Here is a 23,600-nt window from a genome sequence, read left to right on the forward strand (position 1 = left end):
AGTTAGTCATTACATGCTTTATATTGATAAATGAAAACTTTGGATCTAAAAAGCTCCAGTAAAAAAAATAAAAAATAAATAAAATAACCCTCATCTGGGCTCAAACCACTGACCCCCGGAGTAAAAGTCTATCGCTTAGACCACTCGGCCATCCATGCTCATTAAATGAGTGATGTATTTTATACTTTATATAAGTAATTCTTGTAGTATCACAAAATATAACGACAACAACAGAACTCTCCAAATTATTTGATCGTTTTGCGTCACAGCACTTGATAATTTTCAGGTTTGTAAATCGTCTAAAAATGCATATAACAGATATTTTAGAGCATGGTAAATGTTCAATATTACTGTTTAGTCACACATATCATAACTACAATGAAACTTTGAGAATCTGAAACATTTTATTTTAATTTTGTCAATTTACCAAAACGTGAAAAGGCCCTTTTAAATGTCATCAAACACATGAAGAACATGTTATTCTGAGCCTAATTATGACCCTTAAATCTTCAATAAATTGTAAACATTAGGGTACAGTATAGGAATGTCTAAAAGAATAATAATGTTACTTTTTTGGCAGAATTTTACATGATTGGGATTAAGCATATTGAATTCTTTGTATGTGAGTTCTTGAAGATTATGTTTTACATGCGCCAAAACTGCTGATCATTTGTTGCTCCTTGATAGAAATGTTTATAAGCTTATAATGCATTTAGATTAGCATTAATAGATTTGTTTTTTTGGTTTTCAAAGCATGCCACTTTGTACTTAATTAATATGTGATTTAAATGGATTATGGGAAATGGAAGAACACAATTTAGTCAAGATAAGTTGCAAAATTGTACTGATTTAGCCATCAGCATTTTCACAAATTAGGCATTGTTGTTTTCCAAGAGTTCCTACACCAAGGGATGCATAAAAACACTGTTAAATTTGTTTAAAAAACTTGTTACTGTATAACATTTCAAAAACTATTTACCAGTCACATTTTGTAATCATTATACGAAGTAACCAGTCTATCTCTCAATGGGCTCAATTTCAGGATATAACCAGCAGAAACAATGGAACCATCATGCCATCAGTAAACTGACAAGGTTTTGATGTCTGAGCCTTCGCAGGCGACACCCCGGGAGGCTGGGGACCAAGCCTCCTCACAGGGTGGGGGTGGGGCTGTCATGGGGACACACCCCACAGCCCGCCCCCGAAATGGAATTAGCAAGGAGGAAGAGGAGGAAATCATGAAGGAAGTTGTAAGTGCTGGCTTTACTTAAATGATTGATTTTAATATTTTATTTTCAACGGCTTTTTTATATTGTGTATGTTTATTTTATAAGTGGATGTATTATTTTGTAATTTATTTTAATCTGTTTTACTAGATATTGCATCGCACAAATGTTTGCTTTGGTTAAAGTATGTAATAGCATGTTGGAAGTTAGTTTAAATATCTAAAAAGTTTAACATTTAAGTCGGAATCAACACAAATTTGTATAAGCACTATGCACAAATATTTTCTCATGTATGATCTTACCAAACACAATGTACAAAAGCATAATGATTTGTTAATTAAAAGTCAAGTTTTGAACATCAGGTAAAAAGAGTGCCTGGATTAAATTTAACAAGTGAACTACTATTTCTACTTTGAAGTTTGATGTAACATTTGTAGCCAGTGTTTTTGTAAATATACAATATTAAAAGCTATTTATTAAAACCAAAAAGGTTATAAGTGAAAAAAATACAATTATATTCCTTGGAACTGATGTCCTTTTAATATGCACTTGTCAAAATTTATTTCAGTGTGTAAACAATGGGATAAGCTATAACAAAGTGTCAAACGGCGGGGAAGATTCAAATCGTGTTCTTTCACTTGAGATCTTCTTCTCTGGCTACCCAAAGATGGTAGGCCTGAACATGTTCCCGAATTTACGCACCCTTGTGATCATAAATCAGTCGGGCTTGCAGCGTATTGAGGGTCTCAACTCTTGCCCGAAGCTGACTGAACTGTGGGTGTGCGAGTGTGCAATACAGGTACGGGTTTATTTGCTCTGAGAGACTTGAACTTGACTTCAAGTGAGATTATTTTACAGAAAATTGAGCAGATAAAATTGATTACGAGTTGATAATTCTACAGAAATTAGAGTTGGTGAACTTTACCTGAAGTTGATTATTTTTCAGAAAATTGAGCAGGTTCACTACCTGAAGCACCTCCACAAGCTTTACTTGTACAGCAACAAGATCAGAGTCATAGAGAATCTGGAGGCACTCACAGAGCTGGAGGTCCTGTGGCTCAACCAAAACGAGATTCTTAACATCGAGGTAATGATAACATGCTTTTGTTTGTTTTCTTATATGAATTTTCACCATTTTCATCTGTATTTCAGTCGCATTATGGTAGTAAGATTACCAACTTGCACTTTCCTGGATTTTACTACCATTTCCCATACAAATTATGTGGCTGGATGGGGGATCACATTCACGATCCTCAGATTTGTTGGCCCGCACTCTACAAACGGATTCGCTGGCTGTTTGTTGATTGGTTTACATGTTGAAATTCAGTTCTTTACTTTATTTGAGTTGTGTCATGCGACAATGGATCTTATTGTCCCCTACCGGTTTCACCGGAGGGGACTTATGGTTTGCGCTGTGTGTGTCTGTCTGTCTGTAAGTCTGTCTGTCACACTTTTCTGGATCCTGCAATAACTTTAAAAGTTCTTAATATTTTTTCATGAAACTTGAAACATGGATAGATGGCAATATGGACATTATGCACGTCATTTCATTTTGTTCCTTCGTCAAAAACTCTGGTTGCTATGGCAACAAATAGACTAGATATACTGCTGAAAATGGTGGTTTTCTGGATCCCGCGATAACTTTCTAAGTTCTTAATATTTTTTTCAAGAAACTTGCAACATGGATAGATGTCAATATGGACATTATGCACGTCATTTCATTTTGTTCCTACGTCAAAAATTGTGGTTGCTACGGCAACCCCCCAAAAAACAACTGAAAACGGTGGAATTTCTGACAATGGTGGAGCCGGTAGGGGACCATATTGCTTGACAATAGCCTTGTTTCCACATGCAATCAGTGAAGATCCTGACCAGCCTGTGTGTTTGTGCAGGACTGCCTTGTTATGCATAATCATGATTCATAATGTTTATGTTTTTATTGTAGAATTTGCAAGGGCTTTCCAAGCTTAAGCAGTTGAATCTGGCTGAAAACAAGATAGAGAAGATTGGTGAGTGAAATAGGACAAATCAGAGAATTTCGGAATGTTTGGAACATTAAACAGGTTCATTATTTCTTTTTATCAGAATAGGTTAAACATATTTAATTTTTTTAGATATTGTTTCAAAGTTATTTATTGACTTTGAAATGAAATGAAAATGAAAACAACAGAGTAAAATGTAATAATGTGACAAAATTTAATTAAAAAAAATAAGCAAGGACTTAACACGCTGATTTAGAATGACATTTTACAGATAAAGTCAGGTTTTTTGACATCTTGCATCAAATGTATGCTAGAATGTGCATAATTTTGCCGATTGGGACTGTGTGTTTGTTGCCTTCAGGCCATACCCTCGACTCTAGTCAGCACCTAGAGGACCTGAACCTTTCTGGAAATAGGATTTCTTCTCTCAAGGTACGTGTGTGTGTCCCAATCTTTACATTAAGAGAAACATTACCTTTTTTATGATCCTGGATCCTGATTCAATTACTTTTTACTGGGTTCTGACATGTATGTTATCCTTAGCAAACATTTATAACATATTAGTGCACATGGGATAATAGTGCTGCAGAAAAATGAGCCAAGTATTTAAAAAAAAGGTATACAATTATGCATATGCACAGTCTGGTCAGAAGCTACCCTCTCTGTCATGAAGGCAAGATTTTGTAGTCTCATTAGTTGATATGATGACTTGTCACAGTATACGGCATATCTGGAGGTACACTGATTTGATATGTCCTAAGTCCCATTTTTGCATGATGTGGATCATATATCATTGAGTCGCTGACAACTGAGAATGAATAGAGTGCTTTTTTGTTCATTGTACTGACTGCTGGCTCGCCTGATCCATCAAAGCAATCTCTGTTAATAAAGGTCTCAGGACCTGACATATACACAACAAACACGTTCAGCTCAAAAGTGTGAATATGTCTGTGAAGATTTTAAGGTCATTCTGCACCAGGGGCTGCATTATGTGAGAACCCAGAGTGTGTCCCAGCAGTCATACCCAATTTACTTGCTTGACTAATAAGAGTTGGGATGAAAATCTTATTTGTTTTTCTGAGAGGCAGCCAATTTTTGTGTGGTGTTGTCTTGTTGAGGAAAGCCAGAATGACCACCAACCAAGCTCTCATTGGCATGAAAAAGGGGTTTAATCAGGGTTGCCTATCTGAGAAGCATGTACGAACCAGATATTATATAACCTCATATGGAATACTCTTCTTTTTTTGGCTGAAGAGTGGGAATATGAACATCCTGTATTGTCCATATTAAGCAGTGGCAAATATCTAGTCAGTAAAGTAATTCTTTCAAAGTAAATGTAAATTTGGTTACAAATCTAAACAAAATGACAATATGATATACAGTCAAGCCTTTTTAGTCCTATATCACACATGACTAAGTAACAGTATAAAGTCATGAAACTGATATGAGTCACATGCTGTGAAAATGGGGCTAAATACATGTGCATTAATTGTAGTCCCAGATTAGCCTGTGCAGTCAGCACAGGCTAATCAGGGATGACACTTTCAGCCTAGACTGGATTTTTTTATAAGAAGAGACTTCCTTTAAACAAAAATCCCATATAAGCAGAAAGTGTCATCCCTGATAAGCCACAGACCAATCAGGGACAACACTTTATGCACATGCATTAAGCCCCCTGTCCTACTCTTCTCCTAAGGACCTGACTCACCTGATGCGGCTGCCCCACCTGAAGAGTCTCAGCCTCAAGGACCCCCTGTACTCGCCCGCGCCCGTCAGTCTGCTGTGCAACTACGCCACCCACGTGCTGTACCACCTGCCGGCCCTCACCAGGCTGGACACGTACGAAGTCTCCAGCAAGACGATGACAGAGGTCGCTGAGGTAGGTTTGAGGCTATCAGTGTGGTTACGATTCAAATGACTTTTTTATTTAAGATAAGGCTTGGCTTATATGAACTTATAGGCAAGATGATTACAGAGGTTGCAGAAGTTAGGTGTGAGACTATTGGTATATTTTTAAGTTAAATTAAGCAATTTTAAGAATCTTAGTGTGTGTTTTTTAATTTCAATTGATTACAAAAAAAATTATTAAGTCAAGTTAGTTCATGTTTTTGGTAAAGTTTAAACCTTTCAATTTTTTAAGTGTGTTTGAAACTTGAAAGAAGGTTAAAGTTTTGAGATTTGGTTATTTCAAATATTGGTGTATTTAATCCATTTATTTATTATTTACTTTTTAATCTCGCATACAAATTTCAGAGTGGTGATTGAGATGTACACATCAAGCATCAAACTTGCTCTGTTGTGTCTTCTTAACATTTGTATAGTAGAAGCAATACTGTCAAATTGATCTCTTGTTTCTATATTTGTAATGTTGCATTTAATATTATCTTACCTTAGAGAAATAAAAAAGAAAAATTAAAAGTGCTCAAAATGGTCATGTTTCTAGATTTCGATTGCCTTTAGTTATGAATTTTGGTTCCATTACTTTTTTTATGAGAAAGACGAATGTTATGTGACTGCATACCGGTATATATAGTGATCAAAGTAACCATCTTGAGATGACAACTAGAACACCAGCTTTTGTTAAATATACAAGTGCCAAGATTTGATTTCATTTTTTAGGTGTTTTCCAAGCTAATTGGAAGCATTTAATATGTTTCAGACAACAGTGCTTAAGAAAAAGATGTATTACAACATGCGTATTCGCACTGTGTACCGTAACATGGCACAGGTGATAGAAAAAATGCAGACCTACCAGCAACATCTGCTTCATTTCCCGCAGGAGAGATTACGGGCATTAATCTCTGTACTCAAGGAGGTAATTCATAAGAACATAAATGAATAATATTGCAGTTAAATGAAGGAAAGTCTGAAATAAAGGAAGTGTTCAGAGGTTTCAATGAAGAACAAAGACATAAGTGAATATTTTATTTTCTTACATTATTTGAGATCAATTGCAGACGCAAATTACAGCATATATAAAATATCGAGGATAATCATTAATGAAATAAAAGACTCAACAACATTGGACTTTTCTTGACTAAATACTATTACAAATGACATCTCTATATCATTGTCTGCCCTCATGTTTCTAGATGGAAAACAGTGATATCACACATGAGTACGACCAGCCTAACGTGACCTCAAACACAGTCAATTCTGACAATCAACAGGTGACCTTCCCCTAGTTCCTGCATGTGTTTCATATGTTTACAGTTAACCAATTCAGTCTTTGTAAAGTACTAAAATTCACTACTGACTGCTGTGTCTGGTAATGTCTTGAAAGGGCATATTGACAGCATTTCCTCCAAGAGATTTACTCATTTTAAAACAATGCTCATTTACATCCTATTATTATACATTTATCTAGCAAGAATAATGTATTTATATTGATGTATGTTAAGTTGAAACCATGAGTTAGGGATAGGGTAAGGATTTCTAATTGATATGACATTGACATAATTGTGTTCTTATTCAAATAGACTATGAATCGTTATTGACAATGCTTCTAACAGTGGTGTCCGCATTTATTGAATGCAGCATCTTTTTTTTAAACTATAATACTCTTGTTATCTGTCAATATGCCCCTTAAATAACTGTATATAATTAATTATAAATTCCTCCTGATGTAGGTTTTAACAAGTACTCTGGTTGTTTTACTAAACACTCGTACAGTCTTAGAATTTTGATGAGACTGTCAAAGTCCATCAATGTTATTAGGCGTTCATAGGTAAATTAAAATTGATTTGGCTTCAGGCCTTTGAATTTGCCTAATTATCATGCAAATATTAAGATTAGAATTGTGTTAATTGGTATTTGCAGCAGTTGAACTGCAACAATGCAAGCTCATCAGTGAATATGTTTAGTGGATGAATCAGAGAGCGAAGTTTAATAATGATTGTAATCATTTAATTAGTTGTTTGCAAAAGTTTCATATCCCAGCTTAAATGTTAATTTTAATATCTTAAGCAGTAAAATTATCATTAAATGTTTATAGAAGATAAGCAAACTCAGTACACATTGTTTGATTGGAATTTCAATGAATTGATATTTGTTACAACTTGAAATAACAAAAAGGGACACAATTTTATGTATATGTACTAAATTACTGACTTAAGAATGTACTAAATTACTGACTTAAGAATGAAGTTACATTAACTGTTCACTAATGCTTTGTTTTCAGTCACCACTTCCTACTTTTTTCTTACCTTTACCCTGATATCAGCCTGAAACAAAGTTAATTGATTAAATGTCTAATATCAGGTCACGAGGCATTTGTTTGGAGGAACATCATAATATTCATGACCAAAAGTTTCAGTAAAAATTAATCAGATTTAACATAACTAAAATTTGATACCAAAATGTATTATATTTTACACACAAAAACGTCAAAAAAAGGAATTAAGAAAATGCTTAACACCCCTTTACAGTATTTTATGCTGACATATTGGGCAACAATAGGATAATTACATGTACCAGCTTTCCTGTGTGCAATTATATACCGACTTGTTTCACCTATTGAAACATAGTTAACTTTGCGGCTTGCTCAGTTGATAGAGTGGTGGACTTCAAATTTGAGGATTGCTGATCTGGTTACATAACTTGTGGGGTGATTTGTCATGACATTTTACAGCTGTTCTCCCCATACCTCTGAATCAACTAGGGATTTTGCCTGTTACTGTCATTAGAATATGCACTCAGTACTGGTTAGCCAGCTTACCCAGGACAAGTGTAATTAGACAAACTGACAACTGGGATGTGACTGAAATAGTGTTAAAAATAGCAAAAACCAAATAAATCAATTAAACAAGCATATTTATTCTTGTCAAGTGTGGCTTCTATTGTACATTTAAGGAGGTTATGCATATTTCTATTAAAACTTATTTAATTGTTACAAAGTGTTAGTTAAAGTAATATCATTACTCATTTGTGTGTGTTTCTTATTAATGATTTAGATATTAACCTTTCCCAATAATTAACCCCATGCATGATTAAATTGTTTTACTTACTCATATATTAATTGTTTTAACAGAATAAATGGAAGCAGAAATGAATTTTATATGTTTAGAGCTTTGATTTTCATTGTATATAATAAAATATATAGTATAATCTGAAAAAGTCTTTTTAAAAAGATGTTTATTGAGGAAATTTTACTATGAACATTTAATAGCATCTATGAATAACCCAATTGTTGTAAACAATAAGAAATGTTATAACGCTATTTTTAGCCAGAAAATACTGTATCCTTACATCTCATCAGTATTGATTCCAAATTTTTTTTCTAGAGCAAATGTGTATTAGAAACCTGTTAGTCCCCCCCCCAACAAAAGAAAGAAACAGGACAATTTTTCATTATTATTGGTTCAGGCTAAGCATATACTGCCATGCTAATAAACTTTTTGAAATGCCAAAGATTCTACAAAAAATGTATAGTTCAATGAAAACAATTTTGTTTGTAAGAAAAGCCTTTATGTTAATGTAACCAGATTCTTGTGCAAAGTTTTTTTAAATGAATATTCTAGGAGTTGGCATTAGATTATATGTACCTGATATTACAGATGGATCTACAGAAGTTGAGTAGCTCACCACTGTTCACAGCTAAGCTGGAAGCTGTGAGAGAAAGAGTGAAGAAATGGGAGAAGAAATGTGCTGAGTAAGTAAATGGAGCAGGTACAAAATATCGGATGGGTATTAACGGGGCACACTTAAATCTCCATGGACGTCTGTATTGGTATATCTCTGTCTGTAGCCAAGTTTTTGTCTGTATACAAAATCTTTCCATAAGTCATTCTCCTACACTGCTGACACATGCATTCATCCACACATAAAACACAAGAATATGCTTTAATAGATGTAGAATTTGTTGTACCGCATGGTATTTTTATTTGAAATAATAACCACTCATATATGCACTTTGACGTGTTTGTAGCCCCTTAGCAAAACAAATTAAATTAAAACCCTTCTCACTCAATTCAAGTTTTAAAGGCTTAATTTCCAACCCTAGGACACTGAAGATCAGCAAACAGCATAAACCTGAACGGACTGCGAGTTACTTGCAAGCTGTTCTGGCTTGATGCTGATCGCATATAGCCATTTTTATTTTGAGCAAGAAAGGGTTAAGACTAGAACTATGGCATGTTGTTAATGGATTGTTTTCATCTGCTTTAGGATTGAGTGGTTCTATGAGGAAATGGTGTCCCGCTTTAAGGAGTCGGCCAGCACTCTGGTGAACCGCATGGTTGTGGAGTTGGAGTCAGGAGGCAATGTGCGATATGAGGAGGGATCTCCCTCAGACTTGTGGTGAGTGCAGCGAGATTCCTTCATTGTACAGTCTTTGCGAAATTGTGGGTCCTATGATCTTAAACTGCGTGGCCTTCTCACTAACTGATAGTTGTAATTGTATCATCATTAAACCTTTTTTTGCCAATATTTCTACTGCATATTAAAGCATCCTACACAAATAAATGTAACCTTTACCTTTAAATGCCATATTTTTGAAAAATGTGCACTCTTGTTTATTGATCTTGACATAAAATATTTTTTTGTGGATGCACAAAACATTATACATGTAATACTTGAAGCTAAAATAGGTATGCGATTCATCTTTAATGATCCATTTTCTTTAATCATTTCCCATATGTATATACACTTTAATATTTTATGTGAAATTCCTTGAAATGCGCACAACAACTACTTTATTTATTTTCTTTCAGGTTCACATCTTGTCATGATCTCGTTCTGTCACGATTTTGTGCCTCAGATTATCGCGAACACGGCATAGTTGCCATAAAAATACGTAGAATCATCCGATTGCATAACCGAATTTTGCGCAATCGTTTTGATGAAAAACTTACTTCTATTGTCGATGATCCAGAAGGGGAATATTACATCTCAAACAGGTAAAATCCTGATGGAGATATAAATTGTTTTATGTTCAATGTTCACTTGGCTTTAAAGTTTAAACTTAATTGTTATGTCCCCCACTATAGTAGTGGGGGACATATTGTTTTTGCCCTGTCTGTTGATTGGTCTGTTGGTTGGTCTGTTGGTTGGTTGGTCTGTTGGTTGGTAGGTTTGCGCCAACTTTAACATTTTGCAATAACGTTTGCTATATTAAATATAGCAACTTGATATTTGGCATGCATGTGTATCTCATGGAGCTGCACATTTTGAGTGGTGAAAGGTCAAGGTCATCCTTCAAGGTCAGAGGTCAAATATATGTGGCCCAAATCGCTTATTTTATGAATACTTTATAAATATTGAAGATAGCAACTTGATATTTGGCATGCATGTGTATCTCATGGAGCTGCATAATTTGAGTGGTGAAAGGTCAAGGTCATCCTTCAAGGTCAGAGGTCAAATATATGTGGCACAAATCGCTTATTTTATGAAAACTTTTGCAATAATGAAGATAGCAACTTGATATTTGGCATGCATGTGTATCTAATGGAGCTGCACATTTTGAGTGGTGAAAGGTCAAGGTCAAATATATGGGTCAAAATTTCTCATGTAATGTCATTTCTGCAATACTGAAGCTAGCAATTTTATATTTGAAATGCATGTGTTTCTCATGGAGCTGCACATTTTGAGTGGTGAAGGGTCAAGGTCATCCTTCAAGGTCAAACGTCATATAGGGGGACATTGTGTTTCACAAATGCATCTTGTTTAAGTTTTGAATTCGTATTTGTGGGACCTGATGTCTTTTTCTATACATATCTTGTTAACAGGGGTGTGATTTTTATGCCCCCGAAGGAGGGCATATAGTGATTGCACTGTCTGTCCGTCCGTCTGTCCGTCACACTTTGCGTTTAGGTTTTGAAAAGTGCTCATAATTTCTATGTCCCTTCAAATGTAACATTCATATTTGGTATGCCATAACTATGTCATTCATTGTGAGATTTTAAAATCATTTGGCACATTTGTTCACCATCATTGGACTGTGTGTCGCACGAAAGAATAACGTCAATATCTCTAAGGTCAAGGTCGCCATGACTAAAAATAGATTCATTTTGAAACAAAGGGGGTTAATTATAAATGATCAGTTCAGTTTGAGTTGTCTCCCTTTATCAGACTTTTTTTCAAATTGAAAACCTGGTTTTGTGACAATTTTGTCCCTTGTTCTCTGTGTTTTACTCAAACAATTGGTGAATGTATGCTTTTTGTGCCACTAGAAGTGTGGGGTACAAGAAGCTGTTGGAGTACCTGTTCTGGATGTGGGACCCTGCCCTGTCTGGGGGTACCTTGGAGCCAGAGAGGGTCCTAGAGGAGGGCTTTATGGACGCTGACAACTATCTGGTAGGGGCTGGCATATATTGAGGAAATACCTTTGAGCCTCTCTCTGGAAAAACTGGGCTCAATGCAAGTGGATAAAGTGTTATCCCAGATTAGCCTGTGAAGTCCTCAATTGGATTTTTGCTAAGAAGAGATTTCCTTTTTACAAAAATACCAAAAAAGCAGTGTTGTCCCTAATTAGCCTGTGATGACTGCACAGGCTAATCTGAGATGAAACTTTTCACACATGTATTAAGCACACTTTGACCGACTGACGCTCATTTCAAATTTCTGTTGTATTGCTAATAAACCATGATATGCATAGTAATTGAGCCACATGGACATGAACAAATCAGAATGACAAAGAGTTGTGTATGGAAAAGTTTTACAATATATAATGTATATTAACAAGCATGTGTTATCCTCCACTTTTACAGAAACTGGGTCGTGATGGTGCAGTGCCTCTGAGCAACAGTCTCAGTCTGGCTGACCGACACCGCATTAACCACTTGATACAGAAAAACAGGGGCAAGGATACGCAGGAGTTGTGTCCCTTTAAATATGGTTAGTATAGCTTTCCAAAAGGGATTTCTTATAAACAGAACAATAATTCGAATGACTTGTGAACAAAAAAGGCAGCTCTGCATCCAAAGATAATGTTCAAATCATGCATCAGTAAGGCAGTACTCCAGCTATGATTTGAAAAGGGCAGGATGTTGTTTTGACTGAAGGGCGCTTTAGTGTGTGCTTTCATACATTTATTATCCCCGAGATATATTTCCCATACAACGTTGAAAGTTCAAATAAAATTTGCTTTATGAAAAAAGGCATGGCAAAAGTCTTAGAAGGAAGGGCAACAAAGTGGTGCGCCCATCAGTTAAGACCAAGCTTAAGTGCTGGTTATGTGAACAGCTTTTGAATGGTCAACTGAAATTGACCGCTGATGTGAAAGCAAAGCATTTGATCTAATTGGATAGAATAGTTGTGATAGTCGGGTTTTGTACATTCAATTAAAATAAATTGGGAGGGGGTTCTGGGAAACAATGGTTTGTTAAATATTTTGTCTTATAGTTTTATTGAGGTGCAACTTAACTTTGATATACAGAGATGGTTAAGTGTATCATGCTTGACATTTCTTCATAAAAACACGTGAAGTTCATCTACCATTATGCAATTGCTCTTTGTTTGTAATATATAACCATGGATATAATTGAATTGAAATGAAATAATAATAAACCAATTAATTGCAGGTATTGTTAAATTTTCAGGTCAGTTGGTTATCTCCAAGGTGTACCTTGGCAAAAATGCAAAGGTTATGGATGATAAAATGTAAGTTACAAATGAAAAAAAATAAAATCAGGAAAAAGTTCTTTGCAAAATAACACATTGGTATAATATCTAACAAATTAAATGTTCATGTCTTATAAGAATGCTCTAGGAATATATTTATCCTGATATTGTTATGTTGAAAACATAAATTCAGCTTGTATTTTCGACTTTTTGTCAAATATTCGTTTAAATTGTGAAGGCTTTTAAAAAAGATTTTGTTTCTATCTTTTTTTTTGCAGGATACAACAGCAGTCTTATTCAAAGCTGGATTCAGTATACAGGCCAAGAAAAATGTGTATCAGGCAAGAAAAAAGTGAGTGTCATTTTGTTGGATCACATTATTTTTATTTTAAAACATGTAAATGGGATGTTGAAAGTATAAAATTCTGTGAAACCACTTATATACATGGGACCGTAATTTGTTTTAATGTTTTTGAGTTCTGTCACCCTCAAATAATGATTGCCAATGTTTTTTTCCAAAGTCTTGTATCCTTACTTTATCTAAAAAGTTGAGATGTAAGGGTGGCAATCATATTTATTCATGATATTTTGGTAAATGTATTACCTCTCTTGATTCACGTTTGAACTTCTCTGAATAAGGGCCTTGTGACTAAAATCTGAAATAAGTATCGGAAGACTAAGGTGCTATTTTTTGGCCCATGTGCAGAGACGCCTAACTGAGTGTCAGATAGAAGCTAGCATGTTGATGAAAATGTGACTCTACGATGAGAATATGCTTTGTTAGTCTGTTGATAGCTTTTTCAGTACACTCAATTGACTGCTATTAGATTCGTGGTTTTGGGACATTTTTTTACCATTTTCAGTCTGGAAATTAACAATTTATCAGACAAAACATCGCTGTCATACAAGGAAATCCATACTGTCAGAATGTCAAAATGAATTGTTAAGGAAACCCAGTTGTTTGGTCGCTTGGAAAGATTGGATACAACACATTCATGTGTTTCAGATATCCTGAACCTTGAGAGTGCCCCCTGTGAGTGTAGCTCTAGGCAGTGTGAGTGGTACATATTTGACAGAGACCTGGTCCTGCCAGAGTACATCGTGGAATATGAATATGTAACAAAGGTAATTGCAATGAAAGAGTTATAATTGTTTGCCTCGTTTTTATTATTTTCTTTTTATTATAGTGTTTTCAAATCACTTCATTCCATCCCCTCAACTCCTGAAACACACTAAAAGTGACAGGCATTAACCTTTTGATACATTGCATTTGGCTATAAATTTGTTTGGACTCAACTTTTTCTTAATGGCTGAGCAGAGATTTTTACAGCCTGAACCTTTTTGTATGAAGATGATTGAAAATAAAATAGGGTCATGGCTTAAAACATGTTTTTTTACAAATATGATTCATTGACATTGTTTATATCAGTGAAATACCCGCTTCAAAGGATTGTTTGCTCACCAAACAATACACAAGAGCATTTATATTCACTTCTCAAAAAGCATTTGCAAATAATAAACACTTTATGCAGATGCATTCAGCCCCATTTTCCCAGAGCACATCTCACATTCTACAGTATACATCTTCAGATGCATGCTAAGTCCCCATAGAGCACATCTCGCATTCTACAGTATACATCTTCAGATGCATGCTAAGTCCCCATAGAGCACATCTCGCATTCTACAGTATACATCTTCAGATGCATGCTAAGTCCCCATAGAGCACATCTCACATTCAACAGTATACATCTTCAGATGCATGCTAAGTCCCCACAGAGCACATCTCACATGCTATACATCTTCAGATGCATGCTAAGTCCCCATAGAGCACATCTCACATGCTATACATCTTCAGATGCATGCTAAGTCCCCACAGAGCACATCTCACATGCTATACATCTTCAGATGCATGCTAAGTCCCCACAGAGCACATCTCACATGCTATACATCTTCAGATGCATGCTAAGTCCCCATAGAGCACATCTCACATGCTATACATCTTCAGATGCATGCTAAGTCCCCACAGAGCACATCTCACATGCTATACATTTTCAGGAGCACATCTCACATGCTATACATCTTCAGATGCATGCTAAGTCCCCACAGAGCACATCTCACATGCTATACATCTTCAGATGCATGCTAAGTCCCCACAGAGCACATCTCACATGCTATACATCTTCAGATGCATGCTAAGTCCCCACAGAGCACATCTCACATGCTATACATCTGCAGGAGCACATCTCACATGCTATACATCTTCAGGAGCACATCTCACATGCTATACATCTTCAGGAGCACATCTCACATGCTATACATCTTCAGGAGCACATCTCACATGCTATACATCTTCAGGAGCACATCTCACATGCTATACATCTTCAGGAGCAAATCTCACATGCTATGCATCTTCAGGAGCACATCTCACATGCTATACATCTTCAGGAGCACATCTCACATGCTATACATCTTCAGGAGCACATCTCACATGCTATACATCTTCAGATGCATGCTAAGTCCTCATAGAGCACATCTCACATGCTATACATCTTCAGGAGCACATCTCACATGCTATACATCTTCAGATGCATGCTAAGTCCCCATTTGCTGCCTTCAACGACGTACTGCTGGACAACAAGGACAGTAGCTACCCCAGCCCACCCCCACTTGAGGAGGACAAGGGTATTGACAGCGACGTTCTAAACATGGAGCCACAGAGCAAACAAAGACCCAGGTACTTGTACTCAATTTATTGTTGTATACATGTACTACAATGTACCTCCAGTACAGAAAATACACTTAAAGGCACCAGGCCATACTCAGTTGTACTGGGGGTCATTTTTAGCGTATTTTTCATACCCCGGGTACCTTTAAGTATACCTGAGATTAACCAGGTACCTTAAAGTAGTACCTGAGAGGACAATGACCAATCAAACTGTAAGTGCTGCATTTCAAATTCCTGTTTGTACATAATATGCTCATTGGATATTTCATTGAAGTTTCCCTGTATTCATGGAATATTCTTTCAATACTTGAATTTACATTTTCCTGCATTGAAAACTAAAAAAGTCTAAATCATCGATTTGTAACATCCATGTTTTCCTTTGGAGCTTTTCATCTTAAACATTTTGCGACAAATTAAGATTGAGATGCTATCGTTTAAGAATGATAATTATTAAGCACCAAGTTTTTATTTGAATTTTTTTTATGTCCTTTATTTAAAAAACACTGTGATCATAAATGTCTATTTGTTGTGAGAAATAGTTAAGTTGTTACTTCATTAGCTCGGCTGTTTTCGGAGAAAACCCGAGGTATTGTCATAGCCAGCTCGTTGTGTCGTCCGACGTCCGCGTCGTCCTAAAACCTATACATTTTGTCAAGGTTTTGAACATTGGCTGTAAAATCAAAGTGCTTCCACCTACAACTTGAAACTTCATATGTAGCTGCACCTTGATGAGTTCTACACGCCTCACCCATATTTGGGTCACTTGGTCAAAGGTCAAGGTCACTGTGACCTCTTAAAAAAAAAAAAAAAATCTGACAAGCTTTTATTTATTAAAAAATGCACCCGCAGCCGAGCAATGGCACCTGTTATGCAGTGCTCTTGTTTTGCTTTAAGATCTTCTATAAGTCAATGCCCTGATCCTTACTGATTCAAGCTTCCACGTGTTTCAGACTGATATCTCTCACAGACGAGTTACTCCTGAAGCTCACCATGGAGCAGGAGCTGGAACATATTATGGTGCTAAATCTCCATGGTAACGGCCTGACACGTCTCAAGCCACTCCAGCCGCTACGGAGCCTCCGACGCCTGGTGGTCAGCTTTAATGAGCTCACACGGCTGGATGAGTTGGCACATATGGTCAGTTATCAAGTTTAGACAGGATCTCTTTCACAAATGATGAGTCATTAGTAAAACAATTATCTTTTTTTGTGAATGATGAGTCTTTATTTTAAACATTTTCAGTTTTAGTCATTAGATTAAAATTTTAATATTGTTCGAACCCTGCCTTAACAGACAGGTAAAAAACATATTTGCCAGGAAAGATTTGAACTTGTTCCAAACTTCACAAAAGTGGAGCTTTTTGCTTCATTATTTAACACATTGTTTATGTGGGCAATTTATTCTTAAAATGTCATATTCATAAGTCTGTTGTTTCTTCTCTCTCTAGGGGCTGGAGCAGTTAGATGCAAGTTTTAACAAAATAACCACTTTAGAAGGGTTAAAGGTAGGTTTTCTTTGTAAGGAAAACAGAACTGTGTAAAATATGTGTAAAAAATAGAACTTTTGTCTTTTCCATAATTAAAGTCTGAAAAGGAAACAAGAAGTATACTCATTTAGCAACTACATTATTGTCTTCTTTTATGGGCATATTACAGGGACACGATCTTTAAGCTTTTCATATGATATCAATATTTTTCCCAGCTATTTCTTGAAATAGTCTAAAAATTGGAAATGTTAAAAGATTGCAGTCATTATTATTTAACACATACATATAATAGTTATTGTAGAAATTTAATTGAAATTTAACAGATTCCCTTTTTGGTATTTATACTACATGAATTAAAAGAATTTGAACATGTTTAAAATGTGAGAATGAGAGTCCCATTTGTATCAATTGTTAATGCCTCTGTATTAGTTTTATATTTATAAATCAATATATTTATGCAACTTTTTGCAACACTCATAGGGTTTAAACAAGTTGAAGATGCTAGACCTGAGCTGGAACAAGCTGACCAACACAAAGGACGAGCTGTCCTTACTGAGGAAACACACGCCAAACGTGACGGCACTAGATGTGCGGAACAATCCCTGGCAGAAGGCATGTAGTCGTTGAATCAATTGGACTTGTCAGAAAATAGCATTTAATTATTTACTTCTTTTAGAAAAAAACGCTCGACCATTCCCTTGTTCAGTGAAGGATTGTTTTCATGCCAATATATGTTCAATGTGCAAAAAATAGTTTAGATTCATACATTGATGGATAAGCATGTATGTATTACATTTCTATCTAAATTTAAATTGGAATCCTTCAAATAAATCCAAAATTAAATAACACATTTGATGATTTTTATGCAGTATTTGAGACTATCTGAATAGTGAAAATTATACGCTATTACATTCACTACTTTTTACTGTACAGCATTCTTTATTTAATAATAAAACTGGCGGCGAAAAAATGTGTTTATTTCTCTGTGTTTGTTCACAGCCAGACAATCTGAGACTGAGAATCATTGGCAGACTCAAGTCCCTCTCCGTTCTCAATAGGATCCCTGTCCACGAGTCCGAGTCCTCAAGTGCCCTTCGAGTTGCAGCGGGCTCGCGCATATCCCAGGTGTCTCTCCTCACCTTCTCAAGAACTGACCAATCGCGGCCAAGATCGCTTAGCCTGCTCTCTACCAGTCAGATTATGTGCGCAATGAGCCGCAATAAACCAGAACGAGTGAATGACCACGATACACATTGGTACTCAAAGGTGAGTGTATTTGCAACCAATGCAATAGACAAGATTTATTTGTCTGGTTTTAAAACACCCACAACTTGCATTCTGAATTCAAAACCTTGGAAGAAGCCATCTTATCCATGTTTGCAAACAATGCTGACCTGATTTATGTACTTATTGTACTTTCTTTCAAGTAAATGTAGTTTACATAGTATGTGATTTTCTAAAGATATTTTATGAAACAGTGTGGTTTTATTTCAATGTGAAGTTAACATAACAACTTTATAAATGTCAACCATTTTGAATCTTTGTAAATTGAATTTGTGAAAGATTACATGAAGTTTGATTTATCATGTAGGATTAACATACCAACATATGTAGTATTCTCTACACTCCCATGGAACACTTAATAACACAATTTATGTGTTTTAAAGTTCAAGAAGTCCAAATAAAAGCAAAAGGCCGTTGAAAAGTGGACATTATTTATAAGAATTTATGGGAAAATTGGACTTGAAGCTTGCCCTTAAAGTTTTGTATGCAGTCTGCACAGGTGAATCAGGGTCAACACGTTCCATCTAGACTGCATTTTTTTAGAGGAGACCTCTTTTATACAAAGAATTAAAAAAAAAAGTGTTTTCCATTTTAAGCCTGTGCAAACTGCAGAGGCTAATCTGGGACGACACTTTACACAGATGCATTAGGCCCACTTTTCCTAGACTGCAGCTCATATGATCAAAATGTTTTACATTGATACATGATTTCAGATCACTGCCTTGAACCTTGATGGTCAGCACATCACCAAACTGTCCAATCTGGAGAAGCTGGAACACTTGAAATACGCCTCCTTCAACAATAACGATATCACTAAGATTGAGGTATGTGAAATACGCCTCCTTCAACAATAATGATATCACCAAGATTGAAGTAAGTAAAATATGCCTCCTTCAATTATAATGATATCACCAAGATTGAGGTAGGGGAAATAAGCCTCCTTCCATTTGAATGATATCACGAAGATTGAGGTAGGTGTAATATGCCTCCTTCAATTATAATGATGTCACCAAGATTGAGGTAAGTGAAATACACCTCCTTCAACAATAATGATATCACCAAGATTGAGGTAGGGGAAAAGCCTCCTTCCATTTGAATGATATCACCAAGATAGAGGTAGGTGAAGTATGCCTCCTTCAATTATAATGATATTACCAAGATTGAGGTAGGGGAAATAAGCCTCCTTCCATTTGAATGATATCACCAAGATTGAGGTGGGTGAAATATGCCTCCTTCAATAATAATGATATCACCAAGAGTGAGGTAAGTGAAATACACCTCCTTCAACAATAATGATATCACCAATATTGAGGTAGAGGAAATAAGCCTCCTTCCATTAGAATGATATCACCAAGATTGAGGTAGGTGAAATATGCCTCCTTCAACAATAATGATATCACCAAGATTGAGGTAGGTGAAATACATGTATGCCTCCTTCAACAATGATGATATCACTAAGATTGAGGTAGGTGAATAAGTCTCCTTTAACAATAATGATATCACCAAGATTGAGGTAGGTGAAATATGCCTCCTTCAACAATAATGATATCTCCAAGACTGAGGTAGGTGAAATATGCCTCCTTCAACAATAATGATGTCACCAAGATTGAGGTAGTTGAAATACGCCTCCCTGAACAGTAATGATATCACCAAAATTGAAGTAAGTAAAATATGCCTCGTTCAATTATAATGATATCACCAAGATTGAGGTAGGGGAAAAGCCTCCTTCCATTTGAATGATATCACCAAGATAGAGGTAGGTGAAGTATGCCTCCTTCAATTATAATGATGTCACCATGATTGAGGTAAGTGAAATACACCTCCTTCAACAATAATGATATTACCAATATTGAGGTAGGGGAAATTATCCTCCTTCCATTTGAATGATATCACCAAGATTGAGGTAGGTGAAATATGCCTCCTTCAATAATAATGATATCACCAAGAGTGAGGTAGGTGAAATATGTCTCCTTCCATTATAATTATATCACCACGATTGAGGTAGGGGAAATAAGCCTCCTTCCATTTTAATGATATCACCAAGATTGAGGTAGGCGAAATACACCTCCTTAAACAATAATATCACCAAGATTGAGGTAGGTGAAATACGCCTCCTTGAACAATAATGATATCACCAAGATTGAGGTAGGTGCAATATGCCTCCTTCCATTATAACGACATCACCAAGATTGAAGTAGGTGAAATTAACCTCCATTAACAATAATGATATCACCAAGATTGAGGTAGGTGAAATATGCCTCCTTCCATTATAATGATATCACCAAGATTGAGGTAAGTGAAATACATCTCCTTGAACAATAATGATATCACCAAGTTGAGGAAGGTGAAATACGCCTCCTTCGATTATAATGATATCACCAAGATTGAGGTAGGTGAAATACGCCTCCTTCAATTTCAATTATATCACCAAGATTGAGGTAGGTGAAATAAGCCTCCTTCAATTATAATGATATCACCAAGATTGAGATAGGTGAAATACACCTCCTTCAACAATAATGATATCACCAAGATTGAGGTAGGTGAAATGTGCCTCCTTCAATGATAATGATATCACCAAGATAGAGGTAGGTGAAATACACCTCTCTCAACAATAATGATATCACCAAGATTGAGGTAGGTAAAATACGCCTCCCTTAACAATAATGATATCACCAATATTAAGATAGGTAAAATACGCCTCCTTCAATTGTAATGATATCACCAAGATTGAGGTAGGTGAAATACACCTCCTTCAACAATAATGAGGTTTGCTCTAAGAATGCATCCAGCCTAGGAATAATCGCGTTAGACAGCGTGCATATCAGCCCCATTTTTTTTTCCATTATGGTAATCGAAAAATAGAGATTTTAGAGCCTTTCATTGTTTATGAAGCCGTAGGCTATTTTTGGATGCTGATAACATTGACACAGGTTGACTGTATCATTAAAAGATTACCGGTACAACAGCGCCTTATTATGGATACATTTTCATTTTTAATTCAAACTTATCCACTTATCCCATATAAATAGATATTGCAAAGTAATTTATGTAACCTTCTGCTCATATTTATTGCTTTTTCAAAGAAAATTTCCTTGCTCAATCTTTAAAATATTTTCAAAATTGTTCCTATCTCTTAAAAGGTCCTTAAATCAGATCTCTTACATCTTGTTATGAAGGGTCTGGACCATTGCCACAAACTAGAGGAACTATCCATCGAGAACAACTGCATCACAAAGGTGGAGGGACTGTCAAAAATCTCGAGCCTGCGCAGACTCAGCCTCGGGCTTAACTACATCACAACCATCGATAACTCAGGGTTCCAATCCCTTGTGCACCTGCACTATCTTGCCCTCGATAATAACGAGCTGACTACAATTGTGGGTTTGCAGAACTGTACACCGCTTATGGAGCTTTATGTAGGAAATAATCGCATGGCTAACATAAGGGATGTCTTCCATTTGAAGGTGAGTTTTCCAGTGATGTGCATGGGCATTTTTGGATTTTGTAATTGCACATAAACTGTCAGTGATTACACATTAAGTTAATCTGAAATTTATTAATAATAATGATGACTAGAAGGAAAAATGCCAACAATTAAATCATGATATCACCAAGATAGAGGTAGGTGAAGTATGCCTCCTTCAATTTGTTTGCTTACAGAGCCTATTTTTGAGTACTGATGTTCTTTATATTTATTGTCCCCTACGGGTTTCATCGGAGGGGACTTATGGTTTGCGCTCTGTGTGTCTGTCAGTCTGTCTCACTTTTCTGGATCCTGATTAAAAGTTCTTCATATTTTTTCATGAAACTAGAAGCATGGATTGATGGCAATATGGACATTATGCACGTCATTTCATTTGTTCCTACATCAAAATTTCTGGTTGCTATGGCAACAAATAAAAAAAAAATATTCTGACAATGGTGGAGCCAGTAGGGGACATATATTGCTTGGCAATAGTCTTGTTTTTTTGTTGTTGTTTTTTTCAAAAACAGTTTTTGTTTTGGTTGTTAGCTTATTTCTAAGTCAATGTTGTAAAATTATTAAATTATTGACCTGTTTTTTTATAGGCAATTGGTAGCACAAATGTTTCCCCTGATGTTTGAGGAGTTTCATTATTCCTATATTTATAATTTTATTGGCATTAAAAAGAAAGTTGTTTAAATAATATTCATTCATCTATTGAAATAATCGTTATGTGATTCAACAAACTTGATTTTGTGCTTTATTTCTAGGGACTGGGTAATCTGGTGATTCTGGACATGTACGGAAACCCTGTGGCCAATGACAACGACAACTATCGACTGTTTGTCATCTATCATCTAAGGACATTGAAAGCACTTGATGGAACAGCCATTGTAAGTCATTGTTGAGTGTATACCTTACAAACACAGCTGTTCTTTATGTATAAGATTTTAGATTGAAATGTCTTCAGTTATATGTAAAAGAACATTTTTTTACCCCGGAAGGAGGGCATATAGTGATCGGACCGTCCGTCCGTCTGTCTCTCTGTTTGTCTGTCTGTCTGTCTGTCTGTCTGTCTGTCTGTCTGTCTGTCTGTCTTTCCGCCACTGTCTGTCTGTCTTTGTGTTTAGGTTTTGTGTTTAGGTTTCGAAAAATGCTCATTACTTCTATGTCGCTTCAGATAGCAACTTTATATTTGACATGCAGGTGTATCTCATGGAGCTGCACATTTTGAGTGTTGAAAGGTTAAGGTCATCCTTTAAGGTCAAAGGTCAAATATATGGCTTCAAAGCGTTGCAGAAGGGGGCATTGTGTTTCTGGCAATCACATCTCTTGTTTCTTTGTAACATTTTTTGCAAATTTAATAAAATGCCCAAAGCATTCAGAACAGTTCATTTTGTTATTTCTCTAAACATGTTTTATCCTTAAGTTGTTTTTCCTTATTTCAAATTCAGGAGGCTGCAGAAGGTAACAATGCCAAGGACATGTTTGGTGGTCGTCTGACCCCTGACTTTGTGGCAGAGAAACTGGGACATTCCAACTTCCTTGATGTGCGGGAAGTGGATCTGCCATCAAGTGGAATCAGAATCGTGGACCTAGGGGCTAGGGACGTGTTTCTTAATCTGCGCAGGTGATTATGATATATTTGATTTTTGAATGATATTCTTCTTTATTGGAAACAATTGATGGAAATTAAATCTGTTTGCTATAAGTGTCTGTAAAATGTGTGTTGCACACTACTATCCTTCATGTGTATGAAAATGTTGACATGTAAATATATATGTTTATAAAAAAAATACGTTTGTTGTTTTTTATAATAATGGTTTATTTTTAATCAATATGCAATAAAATTTATGTAACTTGTGCATTCAGGAAA

The 23,600-nt window shown here is 35.8% G+C and overlaps 1 protein-coding gene across 17 annotated transcripts in view; it reads left to right on the top strand.

Moving 5' to 3' along the window:
• The window catches only part of LOC127870757 (leucine-rich repeat-containing protein 9-like), a 76,457-nt gene that overhangs the window by 7,159 nt on the left and 45,698 nt on the right, over window positions 1-23,600 (top strand). For 16 of the 17 annotated variants that reach the window (XM_052413217.1, XM_052413220.1, XM_052413213.1 and 13 more), the window contains 25 exons: window positions 1,043-1,250; window positions 1,795-2,025; window positions 2,173-2,313; window positions 3,172-3,235; window positions 3,570-3,640; window positions 4,905-5,087; window positions 5,868-6,023; window positions 6,301-6,378; window positions 8,764-8,858; window positions 9,374-9,505; window positions 9,919-10,104; window positions 11,377-11,500; window positions 11,914-12,040; window positions 12,745-12,805; window positions 13,045-13,118; window positions 13,773-13,891; window positions 15,352-15,500; window positions 16,442-16,628; window positions 16,939-16,995; window positions 17,458-17,593; window positions 17,981-18,243; window positions 18,975-19,085; window positions 21,438-21,725; window positions 22,495-22,617; window positions 23,179-23,354. In XM_052413217.1, the coding sequence (XP_052269177.1) occupies window positions 1,101-1,250; window positions 1,795-2,025; window positions 2,173-2,313; window positions 3,172-3,235; window positions 3,570-3,640; window positions 4,905-5,087; window positions 5,868-6,023; window positions 6,301-6,378; window positions 8,764-8,858; window positions 9,374-9,505; window positions 9,919-10,104; window positions 11,377-11,500; window positions 11,914-12,040; window positions 12,745-12,805; window positions 13,045-13,118; window positions 13,773-13,891; window positions 15,352-15,500; window positions 16,442-16,628; window positions 16,939-16,995; window positions 17,458-17,593; window positions 17,981-18,243; window positions 18,975-19,085; window positions 21,438-21,725; window positions 22,495-22,617; window positions 23,179-23,354 (3,482 nt within the window). In that variant the 5' untranslated portion in view covers window positions 1,043-1,100. The remainder of the gene's footprint in view (window positions 1-1,042; window positions 1,251-1,794; window positions 2,026-2,172; window positions 2,314-3,171; window positions 3,236-3,569; window positions 3,641-4,904; window positions 5,088-5,867; window positions 6,024-6,300; window positions 6,379-8,763; window positions 8,859-9,373; window positions 9,506-9,918; window positions 10,105-11,376; window positions 11,501-11,913; window positions 12,041-12,744; window positions 12,806-13,044; window positions 13,119-13,772; window positions 13,892-15,351; window positions 15,501-16,441; window positions 16,629-16,938; window positions 16,996-17,457; window positions 17,594-17,980; window positions 18,244-18,974; window positions 19,086-21,437; window positions 21,726-22,494; window positions 22,618-23,178; window positions 23,355-23,600) is intronic. The other variant, XM_052413227.1, reaches the window with a different exon arrangement.

The sequence above is a fragment of the Dreissena polymorpha genome, chromosome 3 (assembly GCF_020536995.1).
Source record: "Dreissena polymorpha isolate Duluth1 chromosome 3, UMN_Dpol_1.0, whole genome shotgun sequence".
Taxonomy (NCBI): domain Eukaryota; kingdom Metazoa; phylum Mollusca; class Bivalvia; order Myida; family Dreissenidae; genus Dreissena; species Dreissena polymorpha.